This window comes from Megascapheus bottae, chromosome 23, assembly GCF_031878675.1.
Source record: "Megascapheus bottae isolate mThoBot1 chromosome 23, mThoBot2.hap1, whole genome shotgun sequence".
NCBI classification, from domain to species: Eukaryota; Metazoa; Chordata; class Mammalia; order Rodentia; family Geomyidae; genus Megascapheus; species Megascapheus bottae.
In genome coordinates, this window is record NC_143531.1 from 2,613,059 (window position 1) to 2,639,703 (window position 26,645).

At 37.0% G+C, this 26,645-nt stretch overlaps 1 protein-coding gene across 1 annotated transcript in view; it reads right to left on the reverse strand.

Annotated features, from left to right (window-relative positions):
* The window catches only part of LOC150047205 (ATPase family gene 2 protein homolog A-like), a 76,642-nt gene that overhangs the window by 17,016 nt on the left and 32,981 nt on the right, over nucleotides 1-26,645 (reverse strand). The window contains exons 12-14 of the mRNA XM_090356616.1: nucleotides 24,042-24,095; nucleotides 21,131-21,210; nucleotides 15,673-15,799 (exon numbers count right to left, since the gene is read on the reverse strand). Coding sequence (XP_090212742.1) covers nucleotides 15,673-15,799; nucleotides 21,131-21,210; nucleotides 24,042-24,095 — 261 coding nt within the window. The remainder of the gene's footprint in view (nucleotides 1-15,672; nucleotides 15,800-21,130; nucleotides 21,211-24,041; nucleotides 24,096-26,645) is intronic.

Sequence of the window (26,645 nt, forward strand, 5' to 3'; positions counted from 1 at the left end):
GCACAAAATTAAGAATCTCAGTGAATTTACAGGTGAATAAAAACCATACCTAGACTCATGGTCAAACTGCTGAGATCAAGTACAGGAAATCTCAGGCTGGTGAAGTGGCTCATTCTGATAAGACCCAAGGTCAGCCTTAGGCAAAACCAGAGGGAGAGGAGACCTAATCTGTAAATTACATACAGTTTAAAAGGGCTGGCAGGGTTACTCAAATGAGTGCTTGCCTAGCAAATGTGAAATACTGAGTTCAAATCGGAGTATTGCCCAAAAGTTGAAAAGCCGCTAAGACCGCCTATAGAGACCAATGATTTCCATGACCAATGACTCTCAAGTCAAAACAATGAAGAACAGAGCCAGTAGAAAATCATCTTTAAGATGTTTTAAGAGTATTTCTTTTATGACCAGAGATGTTGAGCATTTCTTCATGTGTCTATAGGCCATTTTTGTTTCTTCTTCAGAGAAGACTCTCTTTAAGTCTTTGGCCCATTTTTTAATGGGATGGTTGTTACTTTGGAGGTTAGTTTTGGAGTGATTCAATTTTTTGAGTTGTTGATATATTTTAGATATGAGGCCTTTGTCCGTTGTTTGGTTGGTGAAGATCTTCTCCCCTCTGTAGGCTTCCTGATTAGTTTACTAGCTATGTCCTTTGCCATACAAAATCTCTCCAGTTTAATGCAGTCCCACTTATCCAGCCTTCTCTGATTTGTTGTGATTCTTGGTCCTTATTAAGTTTCAACCTGTGCCAAGGAGGCTTAGTGCATCTCCTATTCCTTCCTGTAAAGTTTTCAGTGTGTCAGCTTTTACCTCCAGATCTTTGATCCATTTGGAGTTAATTCTAGTGCAAGATGACAAAGAAGGATTCAGCTTTAGCCTTCTGCAGGTGCTTAACCAGTTCTGCCAGCACAACTTGTTGAAGAGGCTTTCTTTCTTCCATTCTATTTTTTGGGCTCCCTTGTCAAAGATTAGGTGGCCATAGGCCTGTGGTTTAATATCTGGGTCCTCAGTTCTATTCCATTGGTCTTCAGGCCTGTTCCTGTGCCAGTACCAAGCTGTTTTGAGAATTATAGCTCTGTAATAGAGTTTGGAATTGAAATTCCTCCGGCGCTGTTCTTTCTGCTAAGAAGTGTTTTTGCTATACGGGGTCTTTTATTATTCCATATGAAATTTTGAATTGCCTCTTCTATTTCTTTAAAGAATGCCATTGGGATATTGATGGGTATTGCGTTGAATTTGTAGATAGCTCTTGGCAAGATTATCATTTTCACAATGTTGATTCTTCCAATCCAGGAGCATGGGAGGTTTTTTTCCATTTCCTTAGTTCTGCTTTAATTTCCTTTTTTAGGGTTTTAAAGTTTTCATCAAAAAGGTCCTTTACATTCTTAGTTAAGCTAATTCCTAGGTACTTTATTTTCTTTGAGGCTATTGTGAAAGGAGTTTCTTTCCAGATTATTGCCTCATTCTTCTCACTGTTGGCGTAAAGGAAGGCAGTTGATTTTTGAGGGTTGATTTTATAGCCTGCTACTCTTCCAAAGCTTTGAATCAGCTCAAGGAGCTTGGGAGTAGAGTCTATAGGATTCTTTAAATACAGACTCATGTCATCTGCAAAGAGGAATAGTTTTATTTCCTCTTTCCCAACTTGGATCCCCTTTATGCTTGCTTCTTGCCTTATTGCACTGGCTAGAAATTCTAGTACTATGTTAAAGAGGAGTGGAGAGAGTGGGCATCCTCGTCTCGTTCCTGATTTTAGAGGGAATGGCTTTAGATTTTCACCATTAAGTGTAATAGTAGCTGTGGGTTTCTCATACACAGCCTTTATTACATTCAGGAATGATCCATGGATTCCTAGTTTCTCCAGAGCTTTTAACATAAAGGGGTGTTGGATCTTGTCAAATGCCTTTTCCGCGTCTATTGAGACAATCATGTGATTTTTGTCCTTGCTCCTGTTGATATGTTGAATTATATTAATTGATTTGCGTATGTTGAACCAGCTTTGCCTCCCCGTGATGAATCCAGTTTGATCAGAAACTAAAATGGCCTATAGACACATGAAGAAATGCTCAACATCTCTGGTCATAAAAGAAATGCAAATCAAAACAACTCTAAGATTCCACCTCACTCCAGTTAGAATGTCCAGGATCAGGAAAACGAATAATAACAGATGCTAGAGGGGATGTGGCCAGGAGGGATCACTACTACACTGTTGGTGGGAGTGCAAACTCATTCAACCACTATGGAAAGCAGTGTGGCAGTGCCTCAAAAGACTAAACATAGAACTCCCCTATGACCCAGCAATTCCACTACTTGGCATTTACCCAACCATCCAGAAACAAGGGCATACTAAATCCACTAGCACAACAATGTTCATTGCAGCACTATTCACCATAGCAAAGATATGGACCCAACCTAGATGTCCCTCAGTTGATGAGTGGATCAACAAGTTGTGGTATTTGTACACAATGGAATTCTATGCTGCTGTCAGAAAGAATGACATCGCCCCATTTGTTAGGAAATGGACTTAGAAAAAATCATATTAAGTGAAGTAAGCCAGACTCAAAGGAACTTAGGCTCAATGGTTTCCCTCATTCATCATAATCAGTAGAAACCTTGGGCTCTACTAGCAGAGAACTGCAATAGACCAAAATCTTGATACATAAGGCCATATAGTATGAAGCTAACTGAAAGGACCTCCAGGATATTGAAACAAAGGCCATATAACGAATGATTGTTGTCCTTAATGTACTATGTTGTCTCTCATCTCCTTTGCTGTCCCTTGGTTATCTCATATTGTTATAGTATCTCACTTTGTTATCTGATATATTGAATTTATTTGTATTTATTTGAAATTTGATAGGGAAAGGGGGAAAACCAAGATGGGTGGGGAGTATGGAGGGGGGAGGGAAATGGGTCCCAAGACATGTGAAAGGGTATCAATGTAGGTGAATTAATGCACCTTCTATCTGGCAAATATCATGTAACCCTTTTACTAATTACAATAAAAAAAAGATGTTTTAAGAGTAGAAAAATGTCACCCAAGAATTCTATTTCCACTGGAAATAACCTTTGATTGCGAGGGAAAAGTAAACTTACTTTCTAGGTAAAAGAAAACAACCAAACAACAAAAAGGAATTTGTTCTATAAGTAAATAAAATTACTATCTTAAGCTTTATTACTTTGTCTTAGTAAGAGAATAAAAAAATAGATTTTCCAATTTAGTGGCACAACAGTTTTCAAAATATTTCACAATGACTCCCTGGCTTTCAGTGAGCTCCTTTCTTACCTCTAAAATGTTCATTGTGTTTTACTTTCAAAAATCTGGGTTTTCGAATGTTTCATGAATCCCTTTTTATGTATTCTATTACCAATACAAAATGATACTCATCAATAGAGAAACAAACTGTTATTCTGGAATGTGACAAACGTAAAAGACAAGGCTACACTGAATCTTAAAAAAAAAACAAAAAACAAAAAACAAAACAGCTAAGCATCTAGTTGAAGCCAGGTCCCATTTTAGCTGCTAAGGAGGCAGCTGTGAATAACTTCATTATTATGTAAGTTGAAGTCATCCTTTCCATCTTTCAGAAAAACTCAAACTCAAGACCATTTTGAGATTTCCTTTCTAACAGGTGAAAGAACAACAAAGCTAAGGCTAATGACTGAGACACCCAGCCCACACCTGTGCTTGTCTATGGTGCAGTCCCAAGGCACTGCACATCCGTTGAGTACTCTTCAATACTTCTAACCTTGCCTGGCTGGGCCAGGAGCCAGAGAGGCTTTCTCTGGCCTAATCTTGCCAGTGAAAGCTATATATTTTTTTTTGTTTTTGTTTTTGTTTTGTTTTCTTTTTTTGCTAGTTCTGGACTTGAGCTCAGGGCCTGAGCACTGTCCTTGGACTTTCTCAAGGCTAGAGCTCTACTACCACTTGAGCCTCAGCACCACTTCTGGCTTTTTTCTATGTATGTGGTACTGAGGAATTGAACCCGGGTCTTCATGCATGCTAGGCAAGCACTTTAACCACTAGGCCAAACTCCCGGCCCCTGAAAGCTGTATTTTTAAAAATGGGACAGAGCCTTCTTTTCTGAAGAATTCTGAACCAGTTTACTCCCTTTCTCAAATGTATCTAAAAATACTTCTCTGGGATATTAGGGTGGAAGACTGATTGTGAATGATAGAACACTCTGTGAGGTTAAATTCCTGATATGACAACTCAATGGAAAAGCACACCAAGGCTTTCAAAATCTTTGAGCCTTTCTAGTTCTAAGATGCTACAAACATATTGTAGCTTCCTCATTACAACAAAATTTTTAAAAATCCACAGGATGAATTGTTCTCTGAGACCAGGGTTTGATTCCTCGGTACAACATACATAGAAAAAGGTAAAAGTGGTGCTGTGGCTCAAGTGGTAGAGCTCTAGCCTTGAGAAAGCTCAAGGACAGTGCTCAGGCCCTGAGTTCAAGCCTCAGGACTAGCAAAAAATTTAAGGAAAAAACTACAGTCTGGCACTGGTGGTTCACATCTGTAATCCTATTTAGGAGGCTGAGATCTAATGTTTAAGGCTGAAAGCCTGATCAAACAGCCATATATAAGAGGGACTCATCTCCAAAGAATCAGCAAAAAGCCACAAGTCAAGGTAGGGCTCAATACCAGCCTAGAAAGAAAAAGCCAATCAAGAGCAAAGGCCTGAGTTCAAGCCCCATGATCAGATTTGCAGGGACATGTGCTTATCTACAAACAGATCCATGAACAAAATGAGCTGGGCCTCCAATGACAAGGTGGCAGAATTTACCAGTTTGAAAAGGCAGAAGGAATCTTCAAAGAAGGAAAAGTATAGCAATTCACAAAGCATTCTGAGAGCAGCAAAAGATATACTGTGATCAATGTAAGAAAGACCACAAGTAGGAACAGATAGGTTTTGTTTTTCTTAAAATTTTATGGTAAGGGTCATGTACATTATCTTACTTACATAAGATAATGAGTCATTTCTTTTAGAACAGTGTAACCCCCTTTCTTGTTTTCTCCCCCCCCAGACTCCTCTTCCCCAAGTTGAAAAGCTCATTTCTAAGGTAGTATCTAGTGAGTATCACTATTGTATGGGTTCATCCTTTGTCCCACTGTTTGTGACTCCCCTCACTTTCCCCAAATCAGATAAACTTATATACAAAACAAAGGGTACAGAAATAAAAAACCTGGACAACAGGGCACAAACCAAAGGAAAGAACAAACTAACTGCAAACAGTACTTTATTGAAGCTTTGTTTCAATTTCTTGGAGTCCATTTTGGTAAGCTTCATTTTATATAGTCATAGGCACCCAGCTATTGAGCTATTGTGATCCTCTGCTAAGAATAACATAGACATATTCTAGTTAATACAAAGGAGGAAAACCTATGTTTCTTTGGTTTTGACTTGCTTCATTTGGTTTTGACTAGCTTCACTTGATTTTTTCCAAGTCTTTTCATTTCTTTACAAATGCAGTATCTTCTTTCTGATGGAAACACAGAACTCCATTGTGTGTTTGTGTGTGTGTGTGTGTGTGTGAGCGCGCGCACGCGCGCGCGCCCACATGCATGTATACACTTTTTTGATCCATTCCTCCACTGAGCGGCATCTGGGTTGGTTCCCTATCTTGGCTACAATGAACATGGTTATGCTGGTAGCTTCAGTGTGACCCTGTTTGTGGTCATTTGGGTAAATGCCCAGGAGTGGGACAGCTGGGTCAAAAGAGAGCTCTACGTTTAGTCTTTTGAGGAAACCCCATACTGCTTTCCAGAGTGGATGAACAAGTTTACATTCCCACCAACACATCCCCACCAGCATGTTATTATTAGGTTTTTTATAATGGCAATTCTAACTGAGGTGATGTGGCATCTCAATATTTTGATTTGCATTTCTTTTATGGCCAGAGATGAATCTTTCTTAATGTGTCTACTGCCTATTCTCATTTCCTTCTTTGCAGAAGTCTGTCTTTAAGTCAGTGTTAGACCTGAAAATATTACAGAAAGGGATAAAGGAAACAGGAGGCTCCCTTGGTACAGGTAGCCTTCCACCAGTAACATGTCTGTACCTATACCACAAAACAGATACAAGACACTTGGAGAAACATGGAGATGAGGAAGAAGATGAAAAAAATAATCCACAGGTTTTTGTGTTGCGTTACACGAGGGAGACCAGTCTTAATCTTGCGGAAGATTTTTGGTCAGATAGGAGATAGGCTGGATTTCCTGATTAGGTAAGCAAACAGTCCTGGCTGCAGTTCAGGAAGGGAGGATGGCTTCCAGTGAAGAGGCTAATACAATTTTAGGGCACGAACTGAGAACATGAATAACATGACTAGGAATAAACCTGGAAAAGAATAATAGATACTTCTCAAAAACATTAACATTTCAGTAAAGACCTGCACCCAAGTGGCTCAAGCCTATAATGCCAACTACTCAGAGAGACTGAAACATGAGGATCTTAATTCAAAGTCAGCCCTGGTTTTGAATGAAACTCATGTCCAGTTAACCACCAAAAAGCTGGAAGTGGAGCTGAAGCTCAAGTGGTACAGTACTATCTCTAAAACAACACTCCGGGACAGAGTTCAAGCCCAAGTACTGGCCCAAAGAAAGAGAAACACTCAAAAAGCAGGGTTTCTTTTTTGAACAATACCTGCCAAATTAAAAATCTGAATCTTAAAAATATGCTACACTCTTAAACTGCTGCTATGCTTTTTAGCCAACATTTCCTCTATTATTGCTATAAATGATTACTTAGCTCCCCATCCAGTCAGGGAGTGCATTAATGCTCTGCTTGAGGATTCAGAGATGGTTCAATTCCATGGACATTTGCTGAATAGCTACTATGTGCCAGACAAAGGATTAGGTACCAGGATGACCATGTTCTTTATTTGAAAAATTATTTCAAAAATGATTTAGATATATCAACATCTGAGCATGTATTTGTATTCAAACAAATAAATTAATAAGTCTGTTGGCTTTAAAATGTTTGGCTTGCTTAGCTCTTTAAGAACCCATAGCACTGTGCAAGAAAAGACTTGATGCATCTGACAGCCGATGTACAGGAAGAACACACTGTGCGAAAAGCAGCACTGACACAAAAGAGTGAATACACACATGTGTACACGTACACACACACACACACACACACACACACACACACACACACACCTCTCTTCTTTTACTAGTATAGTTTTTTTTAAATGATTTAATGATTAAGAAGCGTAACCCTATCCATGTATGGTAATACCCCTATAGAGTCAGGAGTTAATCCAGAGGCTGTTCCAAGATGATAGTAAACAATCTGTGTCTGAACTTACTGTCAGCTAGATGTTACTTCAGGCCTTTAATAGAAAGCAACTCATTTAAACTACTAAATACCCCAAAGAATAAAGTATTGTCAGCAGTCTCACTTAACAAATAACAAAATCAGGTTTGGAAAGGTTAAGAAACCTGTCTGAAGTCACACAGTAAGAGATGGAATCAGGACTGGAATTTTGTCTGTTCTGCAGTATACCATAATACAACCTACTGAATAATCACTGTCACAAACGTAAAGCAAAACTATATTGAAAACACAATTTAGAATCCTTGCTTTGTAAACCATTAGGATAAGAATTTATACTCAATGGTAAAATACATTTCCTCAAGAGAATCTACACTGCATCACATTTACACAACAATAAAATCACTAGGTACTATAGATTAGTGAAGAGGCTAGCAGCACGAGGTAATTTTCTGTAGTAAACAGTGTATTGTGATTCTGGTAGTAGTTAAACCATTTTGTGCATCTGTCAAAACTCATAAATTCATTCACCAGCTTGGTTACTTTAGCCAGATTACACCTCAGTTTCTCATGTGTAGGATCAATTATGGCAATAGTATTTTTCTCAATGAATATTAATGGTGCATATATGTCATAGTAAAGCACTTCAATTGCCTTAAAGACATCTCAGTAGATGGCTAGTTGAAGGCATGAGAACAAAAATCAAAGGGGACTCAAGCAGAGATTTATGGTTGACATTTAAAGCCACAGATATGAAAAAGATTGTCACTACCCATGGACGGAGAAGAAAGAAGGGCTCTGGTGTCCAGCCTTGATGAACTGCAACCATCTGTGACTTGGTAAAGGAGAAGAAACACGAGAAGTCAAGAGGGGATAACAATCAGAAAATTAGGGGACCGTGTTCTGTAAAACATAAAAGAGGAAACAGATAATGTCACTCAAGGCACAGATAATGTCACTCCTTTAGTAATAACATTTCTGGAATCCAACATGTGCACTGAGATATTTAAAATATACAATGTATTTAAATGTCTTTAGTTAAAGTTCTTACAACTAAATAATCATCTTGTAGCTACATAAGTCAATTATATATATACATATATATAATGTTTATAGGCAATGGCCAAGGGAGGGAAGTGAGCTTGCTATTGCTGATTTCCTCATTCCTGTTGGCCTACATGAGAATACCATTTATACAACAGGAAAAACATTTTCACTTCTTAGTCTGAAAGATGTCACAGTAGCAAGAAGGAAGAAATCTGAGTTTGCGAGTCCATGGAACTAGTGTATTAGTTATTAGCTCTATTGTCTCTCAAAGGATTACTTCTAAAAGACTTAATCAGTAGTTAGTTCCAGCACACACCTGTAATCCCAGCCACCCAAGAGGCAGGAAGCAAGAGAGGAGAATCTATATCCATAGACAGTTGGGTCTAGATATTTATATGAATATAAGCATTGGCCCAAATTTTTCTTTGCCTAGCAAGAAGGAGGGCAGGAGAAGACTTAATGGAAAATGCAGTGGACTTTAGTATTTTAGAATGCTTCCAGGGAGATTTATGAGAACTGGCATATATGGAAAAACAAATGGTATGAGACAGGACACATAGTTTAACAGCAGCAGAATTAACTGACAATAAAAAGCACTCAATTTTCTAAAGTTTGAAAGTTATCAATAAGTATTTTAAATATTGTATTTGGACATTCTCCATTTTGCTCATACCCAACCCAACCCCCCAAATAAACGGATTTTTGCTATAAGGCCAAGGTTAGCATTGAATTCACAATTCTCCTGCCTCATTCTCCTGAGTACTGGATTGGACACATGTATTACCATGTCTGGTACATTTTGCTGGGTTTTAGAATAAAGTACAGAGAGGTGCTGTTAAAAAAAAATAGGTATGCTCCTAGATATGGAAATAAGAGCTATATAATGTGTGATTGTTGTTCTTAATGTACTGTTATTTCTCATCTCTTTTGTTACCCCTTCGTTATTCTCATATTTTTACAGTATCTTACCTTGTTATCTGGTATATTATATATACATTTATTTGTTTATTTAATGTAGGAAAGGGAAGAGGGGGAAACAAGATGAGGGGAGGGGATGGGGGAGGGAAATGGGGACAAAAACATGGGAAGGGGTATCAATGTATGTGAAGTAATGCACCTATCTGGCAAATATAACTGTAATCCTATTAATGAGAATAAAAAAGTTAAATAGGTATGTTAATGAAGAAGAAAAAGAAAAGTACTGCTCTAGAAATGAGAAATAGGTCTGATTTATGATCTGTTTTGATAATTACTTAAGATTCTAACCACAGCATTTTTTTTCAGTCCTTAAATAAAAACCAACACAATTTAAAGTGAATTATTATCATAATTAAGGATAAGATAATACAATTAGAATATTCAATAGTAAAGTTGAACAACTGATTTTTAATGACTTAGACTAAATAACGTAAAGAAACCTCAACTCTAATTTTCACAAATATACCTGACTTCTCAAAACAATATTCCTAAGTTATTTCTTCCGTTAAATTCTGAAAAGTGAGTAGTAATAATGCTATCCTTTAAGCCTGCACAGAATTATTAAAAACCTGACTTATCAATAAAAATTTCAGAGAACGAAATGTAATGATTACATACTAAATCTCTTTATGTTTATGTTGTGTCATTCTTACCAATAATTTCCAAGGAAACTGCCAGGAGACACTTTCATTTCAGACACAATGGATTTTTTTTCTCCTGACTAAATGTTCTTCTGAACTGAATGCATGCAAAGTTAAGAAACGGAAGGAAAAGCAAATACAGAGCTGTCATTTTAAAATTATATTCTTAAAAGGTTTAGAGGTATCATTTGTGGAACACAAAGAGATTTCCTTTTCAATGGCATTCCAGGACATCACTCTTTCCTGCCTACAAGTAGACAAGATTACACTTGTGTGGAATGTCACTGATGTATTTATACAAAGGCAGTTTTTCAGAATCTTTTTATTGTGAACACAAAATAGGAAATACACTAAGACTATCAGTATGTGTTGCCTCTGTTTAGTATAAACTGTGTTTCTCCCTCACTGAGCACTAAGTGAACCAACATATCCTAGTGGTTTACATCAGGTCAAGGGAAGGCTCTGGCAAAACAAATGGTAGGAATTTACCAAGCTACATTTTAGTTAGGGTTATGCTGTAAACCTGTTAATAAAAACTACCTTTTGCCAAATTCACAACATTCCAGAAGAAATAAACACCTAATCAATAAGTTAATTTAATAGAAAGAAAGCTTCTGAGTCACAAAGATAAATGTCTGGGTAAAGTGACTATCCATCCATAAAGAACATAAAACAACTGCATCTTCTGTTCTAACAAGCAAAATTTCTTTTTTTTTAATATTTAATAAGAAAACAAAACTTATCACAGCTAGATATATTTTAATAAAATTCTGTAACCCTACCAACTGAAGACTTTAATATTCACTTGCAAATGGATTACAAAATATAGTTAGTGTCCTAAGTAGAATATTACAGAAGTGAAATTTTAATTTTTCATAAGCTAGCAGAATGAACTTTGGTTTGACTGCCCTCTGCTGTTGCAAAATTTTTATGACTGCACTAACAACATTAAAGATTAACAAAATTTACATAGTATGAACAACATTGAAACAGTCAAATCTTTCTTTCACACAATGGGCAAACATTCATGAGACATCTGTTAGCAGAGATTCATCAAAAGTCATTTGATGTCTTTGACTCCAAGATACATACATAGGGGAAATATGCAGAAGATGACTAGCAAACATCATGAACTAAATGGTACAGAAGCTAGAGAAAAGCCACTTGAAAGGATTATATATTAAGGCTGCTGCTAGAATCAGACTTTCAGGTGCAAAGGCATATCAGTTTCAATTTTCTAACTTTATCTGATACCTTTAATTCCTACTTCTACTTGTTTCTGACTGAATGTTTTTCTTTTATAGTAGGTTATGCAGCTAGGAAACAATGAAAGATTTTGCTGGGCTTTGCATTAGTTAACTAAGGAATTACACCATTTGAATTCTCCCCTGCAAATACCGCACTCTAATTGTACATTTATATATACTTAAACACAACCCATGTGTGTTTACCTTTACATGTATTCATTTGTTTTGGCTTCCTCCTCTAAGAGAAAAGATGGGCCTGATTTATTTCACTTAGCAGTTTTTTCCAAGTACATTTCTTTGCAAATGATATAGTTAATTCATTCTAATGGTCAAGTAAAATTCCATTGTATAGATGTATGTAATGTATCACACTTCCTTGATCCATTTGCAGTCCAGATGTGCATCTGGACTGTTTCTATACCCTTGGCTATGGTGAACAGTGCAACAAGAAATATGTGAATCCTCTTTCTGAATGAAAGATGCTTCTTGGTTTAGGGAAATATTAAGTTTAACATTAGGAGGACATTGATACTTGCTTTGTTTACATTGCCACAAATAAACTGTTCCTCTAGGAGATGGGACAAAAAAAACAAAAAGCTTTTAGAGCTAAATTCTTAGTTTTTCTTTTATATACCTCAGATCACTAGAGAACTGCCAAAAATAAATAAAAGTTTTGATGCTCCTTTTTATGTTTCTATATGGTTATATAAGGCCAATAAAGAGAAAGAACTATCAGATTCACAATAGAAGCTTTCACTATTTTTTTCCTGCTGGTACTATGATTTTGAACTCAGGGTCTTACACTTGCTAAACATGTGCTTTTCCACTAGAGCCTCTCATCCCGCCCCCCTAAAAAGAGCTTTGGTCCCTTATTGCTAAGACAGAGTCTTTCCTTAGGCCCAGGCTGGACTAGACTATGATCCTATTTTTATGTTCACAGACTGCTACAATAACCGACCTTGTGCCATCCACACATTTTGCTTTCCTATAGTTTGGGATGGCAGGCATATGGCACTTTACCCAACCTGAGATGCAGTCTCATAAACTTATCTTTGGTCTAAATTTTTTTATGATCAAACTTCACATCACTGCCTCTCCACTAGCCAAAATTATAAGCTTGAGGCAGTGTGTCCAGCATGGAAGATTTCTTTTGGAATGAGAAATAAACCGTCTTCATTTCCTGGCATTAGCAAATCATTTCTTCAGTCTGCTTCTCTGATCATTCAGAAGCATGCTTACACTACAGAAATTTAAATTTCGGAATTTGATCCCTTGGTACCACATACATAGAAAAAGCCAGAAGTGGTGCTATGGCTCAAGTGCTAGAGATCTAGTCTTAAGAAAATCCAAGGACAGTGCTTAAGCCCTGAGCCCAAGCTCAGGACTGGCAAAATTAATTTCAAAAACTACAGTGTAAATTTTATAAAATGTAAAATTTTATAAATCATGTATAGAAACTAATTACAGTAATCTAGATATGGTATCATGGCAGTGAAAGTGAACTTGGCATACATACGACCAGTAAATTATTTAGAGTTTAAAAAAAAAATCTTAACAGTACTTCCTGTATTAAGCTCAGGGAAATGCAAAATAAAGCTCTAATGGAATACCATCTCACATCTCGAAGAGCATCTATCAAAAGCCAAAAGGTAAATGTTAGCAGGGATGCAGAGAGGGGAATGCTTGTGAGCTACTGAGTGGACTGTGGATTAGTAGAGCCACTGTGGAAACAATGGGGAATTTCTTCAAAAAATTAGAGTTAGACCATATGATCCAGCAATCCCATGACTGTGTGTACAGTCAAAAGTAGTGAGATCATTGAGTCAAAAATCTATCTTCATGTCTGTATTTATTGCAGAACTGTTTATAATGACAAAAAGCATAGAGTTGCTCTAAATGCTTAGTTTCAAAAACAGATTGAAATCCTGTCAACTGTGACAACATACATGAAGCTGTGGAGTACATTATGCTAAGAGAGATAAACCAGACACAAACAAGTATCACACGGTCTCATACATGAAACCTTAAAAAAATGAACACATGAAAGTAGGGAGTAATTTAGGATTACCAAGGGCTAGAGGTGAAGGGGAGAAGAGTTAGTCAAATGATACAAAATTTTTGACCAGGAGTTTGGCCTAGTGGTTAAGAGTATTTATTTGCCTAGCATGCACTGGGGTTCGAGTGCATGATCCTAGTATCATAGCTGTTTAGGAGGCTGAGATCTGAGGATCATGATTCGAAGGCAGTCTGAGTAGAAAGGTCCACTGGGCTTGTATCTGCATTTAGCCAGAAAATAAATTTAACTCAAGAAGTAGAGCATCAGCTTTGCATAGAAAAGGCTTAAATATGAGTCCTGGACTTGAGTTCAAGCTCCAGTACTGGCACCAGTCCCCACTGCCCCCCCACACACACACACACAAAAAGGAAAGAGACACAATTCCCAGAATCGACAGAAAATCGACAATATGGAAGAAAAATCTCACCAGCAATTCAACATACAAAAAGTTTAATATCCAAAATATATAAAAACCCCAAAAATATAAGAGCAAAGAACAAATAATCCAAATAATAAATGGGTAAATGAACTGAATGGAAAATAGCTAGATTAGTGAAGAAAAATGTTCAACATTATTAGCCATAAATGAAATTGCAAATCAAAACTACACTAGGATTCCATCTTACCCCAACCAAAATAGCAATCACCAGAAAAACCAATAAAAACATATATAGGGAGGACACTGCGGCGTGGAACTGTTCTTTTACTCTGTTGGTGGGGATGTAAATTAGTACAACTGATTCTATGAACTCAGTATAGCAGTGTTTCCAAACCCTCAAAACAGACCTATTTTACCTCACTATACCACTTTTGGCCATATATCCAAAGGAAAGTAAATCAATAAATAAGGAAAGTAACTGCACAATCATTTATTCCACCTCTGTCTACAACAAACAGTCCTAAACCACCCACTGAGCTAACCTATAACCATCCTTTAGTTATTCTCATAACTGAACAATAACTACATAATCGATGTTTCAAAACATTCATTTATTTCAACAACATATTAATGTGAATGTTTTCCAATACAGCTTCTTTGTGGGAAATAAAATTTAAACTTCATGTGTTGCAAAGTATTTAACTTTTTTCTAGCCATTTCCCAATATTGTTAAATCAGTTAATGGACTGTGCCAGTCATTAAGTGAAATCCCTGCAGATCCTTCTGCCCCCAGAAAAGCCCAGGTGGGTTTTACCAAACTCTTAGGCCTATCTAAATCCAATCACATTGATAGACAAGATAAACTACCACAGAAGCTGTCTTAAAGGCTGATTGTTTTTAGAAGGCAAACTTTGAACATCATGTTCTCTTCACAGCACAACTAATACACAAATAATGATCTATAATACTTTTTTCAAAGTAACAATATGGAAAGAAAATGGACTATTTAATTTTACCATGTATTATTTTGCTTAAACTTTAAAAGAAATGGAGTTTTGATATACCATGTGTCAAGTGTCCAATAGAGTGTATACAGTTCAAAAAAGAGTAGCTGGCTAAATATAATTGGATTTCTAATCTTTAAGAAGTAATCAAAAGGGGCCGGGAGTTTGGCCTAGTGGTAGAGTGCTTGCCTAGCATGCATGAAGACCCGGGTTCAATTCCTCGGTAACACATACATAGAAAAAAGCCAGAAGTGGTGCTGAGCCTCAAGTGGTAAGAGCTCTAGCCTTGAGAAAGACCAAGGACAGTTCTCAGGCCCTGAGCTCAAGCCCAGGACTGGCAAAAAAAAAAAAAAAAAAGTAATCAAAATATGTGCATTTATATATAAATAACCAAATGCACATATTCATGTACTATAAACCAATACATAGATAATATATATACTATGGGTTTTTTTTTCATTTACTAAAGCTTCCTGACACAAAGTATTTAGTCAAGAAGTATCTACAGTATGTAACAATGGAAAACTTTGTGAGGAATTATGAGTTTTAAAACACAGGTATTGGGCCGGGAGTTTGGACTAGTGGTTAAAGTGCTTGCCCAGCATGCATGAAGACCCGGGTTCGATTCCTCTGTACCACATATAGAAAAAAGCCGGAAGTGGTGCTGAGGCTCAAGTGGTAGAGCTCTAGCCTTGAGAAAAGTCCAAGGACAGTGCTCAGGCCCTGAGCTCAAGCCCAGGACTGGCAAAAAAAAATAAAAATAAAAATAAAACACAGGTATTAATGTCTTACAAAATATGAGCAGAACTTACATAGTATTATCCTACATTTCTGTTTTCTCCTACTATTTGTAAGGAATAAAAACTGTGGAATACAGCTAGTACACAGTGACTCATTTTACATTTTCCAACACTGTCTAATAATTAGAAAACTAGTCATTAAAAGGTGACTTGAAAAAAAACAAAGTGACTTGATATATGCAAACATTAAGAGCAACCCCACCACCGAGGTAAGAATAAACCACATGCACAGCTTCTTTCTTACCTTATCAATCCTATCTGGGCGGTTAGTAGCTGCCAAAATGGTCACATCCTTCAGCTGTTCAATTCCATCCATTTCTGTTAAGAGCTGTGCCAAAACACGGTCAGCCACATTTCCAGCACCTGAAGAACTGAGGTTTAGAAATATTGTTTTAAACATGTGTTTACTTATCCTCTAATACTACATCTACTATATTTATTTTCATTTTATTTTACACCAGTACTGAGGTTTGACTCAGGGCCTGGTGCTTGCTGTCTCTTAGCTTTTTCCCCTCAGGGTTCTCTACCACTTGAGCTGTACCTTCTACTTCTCGTTATTGATGGTTAACTGGAGATAGAACTGGAGTCTCTAGGACTTTGCCTGCCCAGGTTGGCTTTGAACTGTGATACTTTAATCTCAGCCTCATGACAAGCATTAGACACCAGCACCTGGTAGCATCTACTATTTTAAAAAGGTTTTTTATTCTGTGAGAATAATGTACAAATTAAATAATAAGGTACATATGTGAGAAATCACTACATTATTGCATTACCAAACCAAAATAATATTCATATGATTTATTTTCCCTATTAAACATGTTGATTTTTCTCTCCAATACCAAAATGATAAATGACTATCAGCGATGAGAAGCAAGATGTAAGATTTCAAGTATTTCAGATGGTTAGTTCATCAACACACATTCCAACCCAAATGAACATTTGGGGTGGCAAGTAAATTGATATGAAACTGTCCATTCTCAGCAGGTATGAGTATACAATAACTTTGGAAGACAGTTTGGCAGAACTTTTTAAAAACAAAAGGTACACACAGCATAAAGATTCAGCTACTGGGACATGGTAGCACATAGCTGTCATCCAACATGTAGGAGGCTAAGATGAGGAAGACTGGGAAAAAGAAAAAACTTCCTGAGGCTCATCTCCACAGAAGATGGGCTTAATGGTGCAGACTTGGACCGACCCCCATCACCAGGTACATACCCAGGTATAAAAAGCAAGACAATAACCAGTGCAAAGGAGGCTGCAGGAGAGGAACAACAACTCAGTGCCTATCAAGCTTAAGGCTGAATTCAAATTCAGCCCAGATTGGGGAGAGGGGACAGGAGTGAGCCAAATGCTGGATTACTTAGTATTGAACAGAAAGAACTAAAGACAAATGTTTCCGGTACCTGTATATGTAACTGCTAAACCTTGGAAGGAAACAACATGCCCTCTGAAAGGTGAATGCCTTAACTGGGGTTCATTCAGACAATGGAATATTAAATAGAAAATACTGGAAGAAATTAACGTTCAAGCATAAAAGGGCCTGCGAAAACCCTACTACTGAAAAAAAGGCAACACAAAAAGAGCTATACACTTCAGACTTCCAACTACAGAAACTTTGCATAGGAACAACTGGTGAAAATTGGGGATCTACACAGAAAGTAAGAGGATCAATGTTAAGACATAAATGGAACAGGAGTCAAGGATGTGTCACCTTTTATCATCATGGATTCTCTTTTTTACAATGAGTTATTGCTTTTAAACTATTATCTTTGAGGCACTTCATTTCTCCCTGAATTTTGCTATGGTAGAAGGAAAAAATAAAGGTAAAATTTTATGTTGTTTACATCTAAAATCCAATGTTATCCTTTATAATTAAAAAGAAATAAAAATCTTGCACAACAAAGCCTAAAGAAATTCATGAGCAATGCTGAAAAAGATACTTAATGTGTCTAACACACAGAAGACAACAAATGAAAACAAGAAAATAGAGGAAAAAATAAACTCTACTACATGAGATTAGCAAAGGACGAACAGAAAAAAGCATCACATAATCAGAGAAAAATACAACATATCTTTCAATATTAACATAGAATGGTAATAATCTCAACTCTCCAAACCAAAAAGTATAGAGGGGAAAGCTGGATTAAAAACCAAGCTTCAGTGACTCACACCTATAATTCTAGTTACTCAAGCAGCTGAGATTTGAGGACTCAGTCAGCCCGGGCAGGATAGACTTTGAGACTCTTATCTCCAATTAACCAGCAAAAAGCTGCAAGTGAAGTGTGGCAATTGGTTGAGCACTAGCTTTGAGTGAAAAAGGTCAGCACCTAGGCCTGAAGGACCAGGAGAAGCATATCTCAAAAAGACAGACAGGTGCCAGGAGCATAGCCTAGCAGTAGAGGGCTTTGCCTAGCATGCACGAAGCCCTGGGTTAGATTCCTTGGTACCATATACATAGAAAAACCAGAAGTGGTGCTGTGGGTCAAGTGGCAGAACGCTAGCCTTTGAGTAAAAAGTGTCCAAGGACACTGCCCAGGCACTAAGCTCAAGCTCTAGGACTGGCAGAGAGAGAGAGAGAGAGAGGGGGGGGGGGGGAGGGAGGGACGGAGGGAGGGACGGAGGGAGGGAGGGGGGGAGGGAAGAAGAGACAGGGACACAGAGAGACAGAGACACAGAGAGACAGAGACAGACATGTTCAGGCCCTGAGTTCAAGGCCCTAGGACTGGCAAAAAAAAAAAAAAAGATTTCATACTTACCATCTATCATTACGAAGCTCATTTAAATATATACTTAAGTCATATATGTAAGTCCTTACAGTTTTAAAATTCTGTGATTCATGTTATGTAGAACCTAATTCATATTCAAAAACATGCTACTGATATCTTCCAGCCACTTGTAACCAGAAAGAGGACAATTAATTACTGGTTTCTACAGGAAGAAACTTTATTATCTGCTTGAAACAGGTACTACAACAACTGAAAAAAGAAAGCATTCAATGATAGAAAATATTAAAGCCTGATCTCTTCTCTTTGGGGAGCCAGTTCTAGGGCTTGAAGTCAGGGCCTAGGCACTGTATCTAGGATATTTTATTCAAGGATGGCACTCTATCATTTAAACCACAGCTATAGTTGGTGGCTAATTGGAGATACGTTTTACAACTTCCCTGCCTGGCTGGCTCTGAACTGTGAGCCTCAAATTTCAGCCTTCTGAGTTGCTAGGATTACAGGTGTGAGTCATCAGCAACCAGTTTTAAAGTGAGATGTCATAAAATAATAATTCTTTCCTTTCAGAAGTCATATCACTACTCTGAATTATTCCTATTCCAAAGACACATAATGCCTAGGGCCAAAGGGACAGTGTGATATGTTAAAGGAAGGGCTGACAGACCAAATCTGGCTAGCCACCCATTTGTTCATTTCTTTTTATATTTTCCAAGGATTCTCTGGACCATACAGCAGAGAAGAACAAGTACAGCAGGGAGTATATGGTTCCCAGAGGTGAGAATACCTAGTAACTGCTGGTTACAGAAAAAATGTGCTAACATCTGTTATTCACGTTTGAAATATTATTCAACTGCAGGTGAAAATACCAGTGAAACTTCTTTGTGACCCAAAAGAGGTCAGTGTGGCGAATCAAGTTCTGTTGGAAAAGTTTTCTAGCTGGTCAGGGGCCCAGGGCTGGGCTTTTTGAAAAGGAGGATAACCAAGGATAGACAGAATCAAAGTAGATTGCATGTGTGAAACTAGAACAATAATACCTGCTGAAATTGCTTTTAGGAAAGAGGGGTTGGGGGAGTAAATAAGAATGATAAAGGAGATGAAATTGGCTGCAATATACTTAGTATATGAGTGGAAATGTCACAATAGAATCACACACATGCACGCACGCACACACACAAAACTAATGTATGCTAATTTTAAAAAAGAAAAAATAATTTTGTTATGGGAATGGAATAAGGAATAACATTACCAAAACAAAACAAAACTAATCTTACTATACAATAATTATTACATTTTCTGAAACTAATTGCAAAGAAATCATTCACATATTTCCTTTGGATGTTCCACCATCCCTTTGTATGACACTTCTAATTTATAGATCAGTGTCGTCTGTCTTTCTTTTGGTAATGCTGGAATTTGAACTCAGGCTTCTATACCTGCTATTCTTACTTGCTTAGCTGGAATTCTACCACTGGGCCCCACATTTCCAGCCTACACTTCCTTTAAATTATAGGAGCTTTTTTCCATTCTTTCTGAAAAAATAAAAAATTCTATACGAATCACTTCTAATCACATTCCAGAACTATAAAATTTTGTGATGTTGATTTAGAAAAATGACACTGTTAAGACTCACATTAAAAATTTTTATAGCCCAGCTCAAAAAATGTCATTAAGAGTAATGATACCTAAAAAAATTTCCCTAGATGGGTGCTTAATGCCATGAACTCACCAAATACACCAGGAATTTTGAAATGCTGGAAAAGCAGCTGCCTTATTTCCTGATCATTTTTAAAACCTCAGGTTTTCTTTTTTTCCTTTTTAATTGTGAATGTGAATCCTGGAATTTTCATTTGCAATGAAAGTTGGCTTCATTCTTACTTTTTCCTTCATCTCTCTAAAAGGAAATTAACTGAACTGTTAAGTGCAGAAGCAGCTGCATAATTATTATCACAGACTATGTGTGGTGCTATTTGTATCTCATAGAAGGTAAGTCAGCCCATGAACTTTTAAATGAGCAATGACTGAATTGCTTTTCAAATTCCTATTAATCATCCTTTTAATATTCTACTCATATAACAAAATATCAAAAACATTTCAATAGAAAATACTCTTACTAGAAACTGGAGATAAATTATCTTGTCAAGAAAGTTTGATTGTCACAAACATTTTGGATAAAGGATTTTAGGAGGGCCAGGAGTTTGGCCTAATGATACAGTGCTTGCCTAGCATGCACGAAGACCAGGGTTCAATTCCTTGGTACCACATACATAGAAAAAAGCTGGAAGTGGTGGTGCTATGGCTCAAGTGGTAGAGCTCTAGCCTTTAGAAAAATCAAAGGACAGTGCTCAAGCCCTGAGTTTAAGCCCCACGACGGGCAGGAAAACGAAAAAAAAAAAAAAAAAAAAAAGATTTTAGGACTATCCCAATTCCCGTTCTGGTGTACTAATTTTAAGAAATAGAGTTCATTCCAGACAATTCTAGAAACTGTATACTAACATGTTTTCTTAAAACTGGGTTCAATTACATCAAGTAATAATTCTTAATCCAGTTGTTTGTATTTTGTGTATATGTATGTGTGTGGGTGGGGGAGATTGAGAGAGAGGGAGACAGAGACAGAGATCTGAATGCACACGGCAAATTGAACTCAGAGCCTTTTACTCTCACTTGGCTTCTCCCCCACCCTCTACATTCATCCCACACTCATTACTGGTGCTCTATCACTTGAGAAATACCTCCAGTTCAGCATCTTGCTAATAAACTGGAAATATGCACAAATTGGCTTCAAATAGTAATCCCTATATCTCAGCCCCCTGAGTAAGCTAGAAGCACATCTGTAAGCCACTGGGACCTGCACTATTTGTACTTTTAATTGTATATTTGTAACACAACGCCAATTTTAACAGGCAGTGCTACCAGCTTTCTATTATGGATAAGAGACTATAAGGCAATTGTTATATTTAATATGCTTTAATTTCTTACCTGCCTCTTTTAACCGCCAAAGCATCAAGTTCATCAAAGAAAATAATGGAAGGGGCCACTGCTCTTGCTTTCCGGAAGATCTGGTAGAAAGAGTACCACATTATGCACAGGTTTGCAAATTCTGTGTTTAGAATCACTCTGTTCTATACAAATCAACCTGTCGAGGCCAACAACTTTTGTGTTTCACATAAAAAAGAGCCAACATTTGACAGTAGATATGACAGTAATTTCTGTCATCATCTTTGAAGAAGACTCCCAACAGCTTTGCACACAGTCACATACGAAGCAATGAATAAGCAATTAGGCCATCTCATTAAAATCTCAGCTTCATAAATCTATGCTAGGTAAACTCCAGCAGGAATTTGATTTCTTTCAACAGCAATTTCCACAACTGTCAAATCAAAGAAAACCAGAAAACCAACCCAAAGATTAGTAGAGAAAATATTCATACTTAAAAGTCAACATTAACACCTTATTCGTTTCTTTTCTGGTTATCTGGTAAAATAATTGATGATATAATGCCAGAACAAGAAAAATGGCCACAGAAACACAGACTGGCTCTACTATCAAAATTAGGGACTGACAAACATGATTACAGTGATATACAGAAATAAGCTAGAAAGCAAGCTTCTAGCATTTGAAAGAATTCAAATGCATATCATTTATAATTCAGGAACCCACTTTTTGGAGACATTGGCAGTATGATTACAAAAATTAAAAATAAGCCAGGCACTGGTGGCTCAGGTCTGTAGTCCTAGCTACTCAGAAGGCTGAGACCTGACAATCATGTTTCAAAGCCATCCAGACAGAAAAAAAGTCTTTTGAGACAATATACTACCAAAAAAAAAAAAAGTCAGATGTGGATGTATGGCTTAAGTGGCAAAGCACCAGTGTTGGGTGAATTAAGCAAAGTGAAAGTGCAAGGGTGAATTCATGCCCTCACACTGGAAAAGATAAAAACTGCCATCAAGATACTAATATAAGTAAACACTGCCATTTTCATGTTGCCATTATTGATTAGTATTTTGGAAAATAACCATCATCTATTTTTCAGTACTAGGGATTGAACTCAAGATCTTTGGCATGGTAAACAAGATCTATTTCACTTGAGCCAACTCTTTGGCTTTGTATTTTGTTCCTGAGATAGGGTCTCACTGACTTCACCAAGCATAGTCTCTTGCCACTGCCTCCAACCTCTCCAATACCTGAGCTAAGTAAGAGTGCACCACCATCCTTATCCTTCAGCTACATTATAAGGGGGAAAAACAAAACAAAACCAACTTGAAATTTTCCTCATGACCAAGTATTCAAGTATCTACTAATGGTTGGTACTCAATTCACAAATGAGGGCTCTCTATTCTATTGTTACATGTATGTTCTTGTCCTTAGCTTCTGTGAGCATACAGAGACTTATGTGAGGTAGCTCAATCTCTCCTTAGGAAATTCAAGGCTTGTCCTCCATATACTAATTTCATGTGCCTTGACTTTGCACACCACTACCAGTTAATACAGCTTCCTCCAAATGAAGAACATAAAAGGAACAACACATTCGAAAAAGAAAAGCAAAATCCAGAAACCTCCAGATTCAGTCCCAACTTGAAAGCTGAAAATTGACCACGTCAAGCAGGAACTGGCCTTAAATGTAGTATATATGGAAATTTACTCATCCATTAAAAAGAATGATATAGTATATATGGAAATTTACTCATCCATTAAAAAGAATGATATTGGGCTAGGATTGTGGCTTAGTGATAGAGTGCTTGCCTCTCATGCATGAAGTCCAAGGTTTGATTCCTCCGTACTATATAAACAGAAAAAGCCAGAAGGGCATGGTAGCTCAAGTGGTAGAGTGCTAGCCTTAAGCAAAACAAACTCTGGGACAATGCCCAGGCCCTGAGTTCAAGCCCCAGGATTGGCCAAAAAAAGAGAAGGAATGAATGGTATTTGTACAGAAATGGAGACTTGGAAAAATTATGATAAGTAAGGCAGGCCCAGACAGACAAAAGTTCCGTGTTTTCCCTTATATATGGAAGTTACATTTCGCTTACAAACTCATGTAAACACATTGGGTGGTACTCCAGTATATACAAAAGTATTCACTGAAATATGATAGATTCAAGGGAGATTTCAAATAGTGTAATTCCTTAGAAAGGCAAAAATAACTAAGTCCAGCCAAAGAAAACACCAGGAAATGGATTCTTAAAAGGGGTGGGGTGAGGATCAAGAAAAAAAGGGGTAGATGAATAAAGATGAGAAGAAAAATGTAGTCAAGAATCCAATGTATATCCTACAAAATTAAGAAGAGTTAAGGGAAAGGGTGGGCAGGGGAAGGGTGGGAAAGAATGTTGAAAAGAATGACAATGATCAACATACATTGTATTTATAAAATGCTCTGTACAACCACTTAAAAGATAATGAATGAATGATTTGGCTCTAAAATTTAGGAGTTAGAAGGAAGACACATTGCCTAAACCACTATAATATGCAAAATATATAAATATGTACATTTATATATTTTAGATTTATAAATAAAAATAAGAGGCCAACAGAGTGAAATGTTTGTGTATAAAGCTTATTCAATTAAAAACTACCTACTTTAAAGTATTCAATGCCATTTTTAGACCACTTACTCTCTTTTATAAATGTTGACATTTTTGTTTTATATAGAGAAATGCTAGTGGTGTCTAGAAAATACCTTTATTGGATAAAAATAAATGTCAGATGTTATCACAGACAAACAGTATTATGGCTAGTTAAAAATTTTGAATAAAGTAATATTTGCCGGCATAAAAATATGCCACTAGAATGTAGAATTGGGTATCTCCAACTCTGTTAGCCTAAGCAGTGGAGAAGCCCTGCAGGGATGTGTGGTCCTCCTATACACAGTGCTGGCAAGGCAGGATTATCTTACCTCTCGAACTGCTCTTTCAGACTCACCAACATATTTATTCATTAATTCCGGCCCCTGTGCAAAAAGAAAGCAATTCCTGAGTGCCTTCATAAACATAACTATGCATATTTCTTTTGATGAAGAAAATAAAAATAAAAGAGGATCAAGTAAACAAAAAGGTGTTTTTAGCTAAGACAAAGAAAAGGCTGGAGGCAGACACAAAACATGCTTTAATACCATACTCACAATCTACTTATATTTTTATGATGTATTAATGATAGTGCTTATGCACAGAACAAACACCAGGCTAATTTAGGACACCAATGAAGATGAACATCTACAGAGTCCCAGGCCTAACTACTGGCTGGTTCTGAGAAATCTTCTTATATAACATAACTAAACCCACTACATTGACACCTCCCTCTTAAGAACAAAAAGCAATTCTTCCTATGCTTCCATGGTAAGTCCATCAAAATAAAGCAATGGAATAATGTCATTCCTGTTCATATATTACAGTCCTTAAATAATTCCAATGTTAATATACACTATACACATAAAAAGGAAGTATCACCACTAAAAGATGAGTATAAACTTCAACTAATAAACAAAAAGGAATTATCAATAGCATGATTACTTAAGGATGAGTATAAACTTTGAAATATTAAGAATACTGATGAGGGGCCAGGAGTTTGGCCTGGTAGTGCTTGCCTAGCATGCATGAAGACCCGGGTTCGATTCCTCGGTACCACACACATAGAAAAAAAAAAAAACTAGAAGTGGTGATGAGGCTCAAGTGGTAGAGCTCTAGCCTTGAGAAAGTCCAAGGACAGTGCTCAGGCCCTGAGCTCAAGCCCAGGACCAGCCAAAAAAATAAAATAAAATAAAATAAAATAAAAAGAATACTGATGAAAATACTAAAAAGAACAATGATACCCAAAAATAATTTCCAAATATCTGTAGTATTCAGGATATTCTTTCCTATCATTTAAGAACTTATTCTGGGAACATATACTCTAGGATAATTTTTGCATAGATATACAATGAAACTTGGAGAGAAACAATGCTGAAACTGCTTACAAAAAAATTAAGTGGTGCCAGGCGTGATGCATCGCACCTGTAATTCTAGCTATTCAGGCGGCTGAGATCTGAAGATCAAGGTTCAAAGCTAGCCTGGGCACAAAAGGACCTGAGACTCTCTCTTATCTCCAATTAACCTCTAAAAAAAACATCACAGGAAGTGGGACTTGGCTCCAGGGTAGGGCAGTAGCCTTGAGCCGAACAGCTCAGGGACAATGCCTGGGCCCAGGAATAGCTCATAGCTCTTCAGCCATAAGCTGAGGAGCTCAGGGACAGCAACTAGGCCCAATTCAAGCCCCATGACTCACAACAAAAAAGTGGCAAATATCTAAAATTGCATTAATACAAAATGTGCAAATTATTAAGTATTCATAAAATGAGGCACTAGGGTGTCAAAGTGCAAATGATGACTAGACAGAGCAAAGGGTCTAAGCAGAAAGACCAAAAAAAAGCTATTAATACTGACAAAAGTCATTCTTGTGTGCTTATAGCAGAGACTTTTTTAAAAAAAGAATTAACATTGATGCAAAGAGACTTTTTAAAGATTCATGTTACAACTGTAATTCTTCCCACTGATAAAAGATTATTTTGCATAGTTGTAGATTACTTTTACAGTTCTGCACTACCATCCACATCACAAAACGCTAACTTGCACTCTTCAATTATGTGATAAATTACACTTCTACTTAAATGGGAACATGAAAAAAGCATTAAAGTGAATCGAACAAGAACCAGGCTCCACCCAATACAATAATCTCTAATTAACAGAATGAGTTTTTGTTTGAAGTGAGATACAGTAAGGAATTTTTACGCAGCCTTTATGCAGTTTAAGACAAACTAATTAGGAAAGTTGTGTCCTGACAAAGATCAGAAAGGAATCTGGTGGTGTCATTGTTTTTATTATATTTATATGCTACCCTGTATTACCAGTGCTGTTCTAAAAACTTTCCATTAAAGTTAAGGGTATGATATAAAATAGTGATCCAGTGAATACATTTCTTTAAGCACCCAATAAAACTCAAGACTTAATATACAGCTTTTAAATCATTTGCCTTGACTCAAAGAGATTAGAGAATGTGGAGATTTCTCCATACTCATTGTCCATTGTAGTACAGATAATTTAAACAACTGATGTAAAGTATATGATTATGATTTGATGAAGTCTTTCCTGCTAAGTACACCCCTTGAAAGTCCCACTTTGCTCAGTACCCCAATATTAGGGACTGAGATTTGGACATAAGCACCTTTGGAAGGACACAAACAATGACAAGTATAGAACATATCAGGCATTTTTTCAAGATTTTACAAAATTGCTCCTAATAGCTGTTCTTTCTGATTTTAAGAAATGGACAGTTAACCCCAGAGGGAAAAACATGGCAGTGCAGATTATGACCCATGTTTTATTACAGGCAGAATAAAATGTGGTGTATGTCATTGCAATTGAATATAAGCTTTTGCAACCCTTTTCCAGAGAGCAAACCACTGAAGTCACTCAATCTTAACTGGAAACTAGCGTGCGTGGGCTCCAAAAGACAGATGCTGAAGACA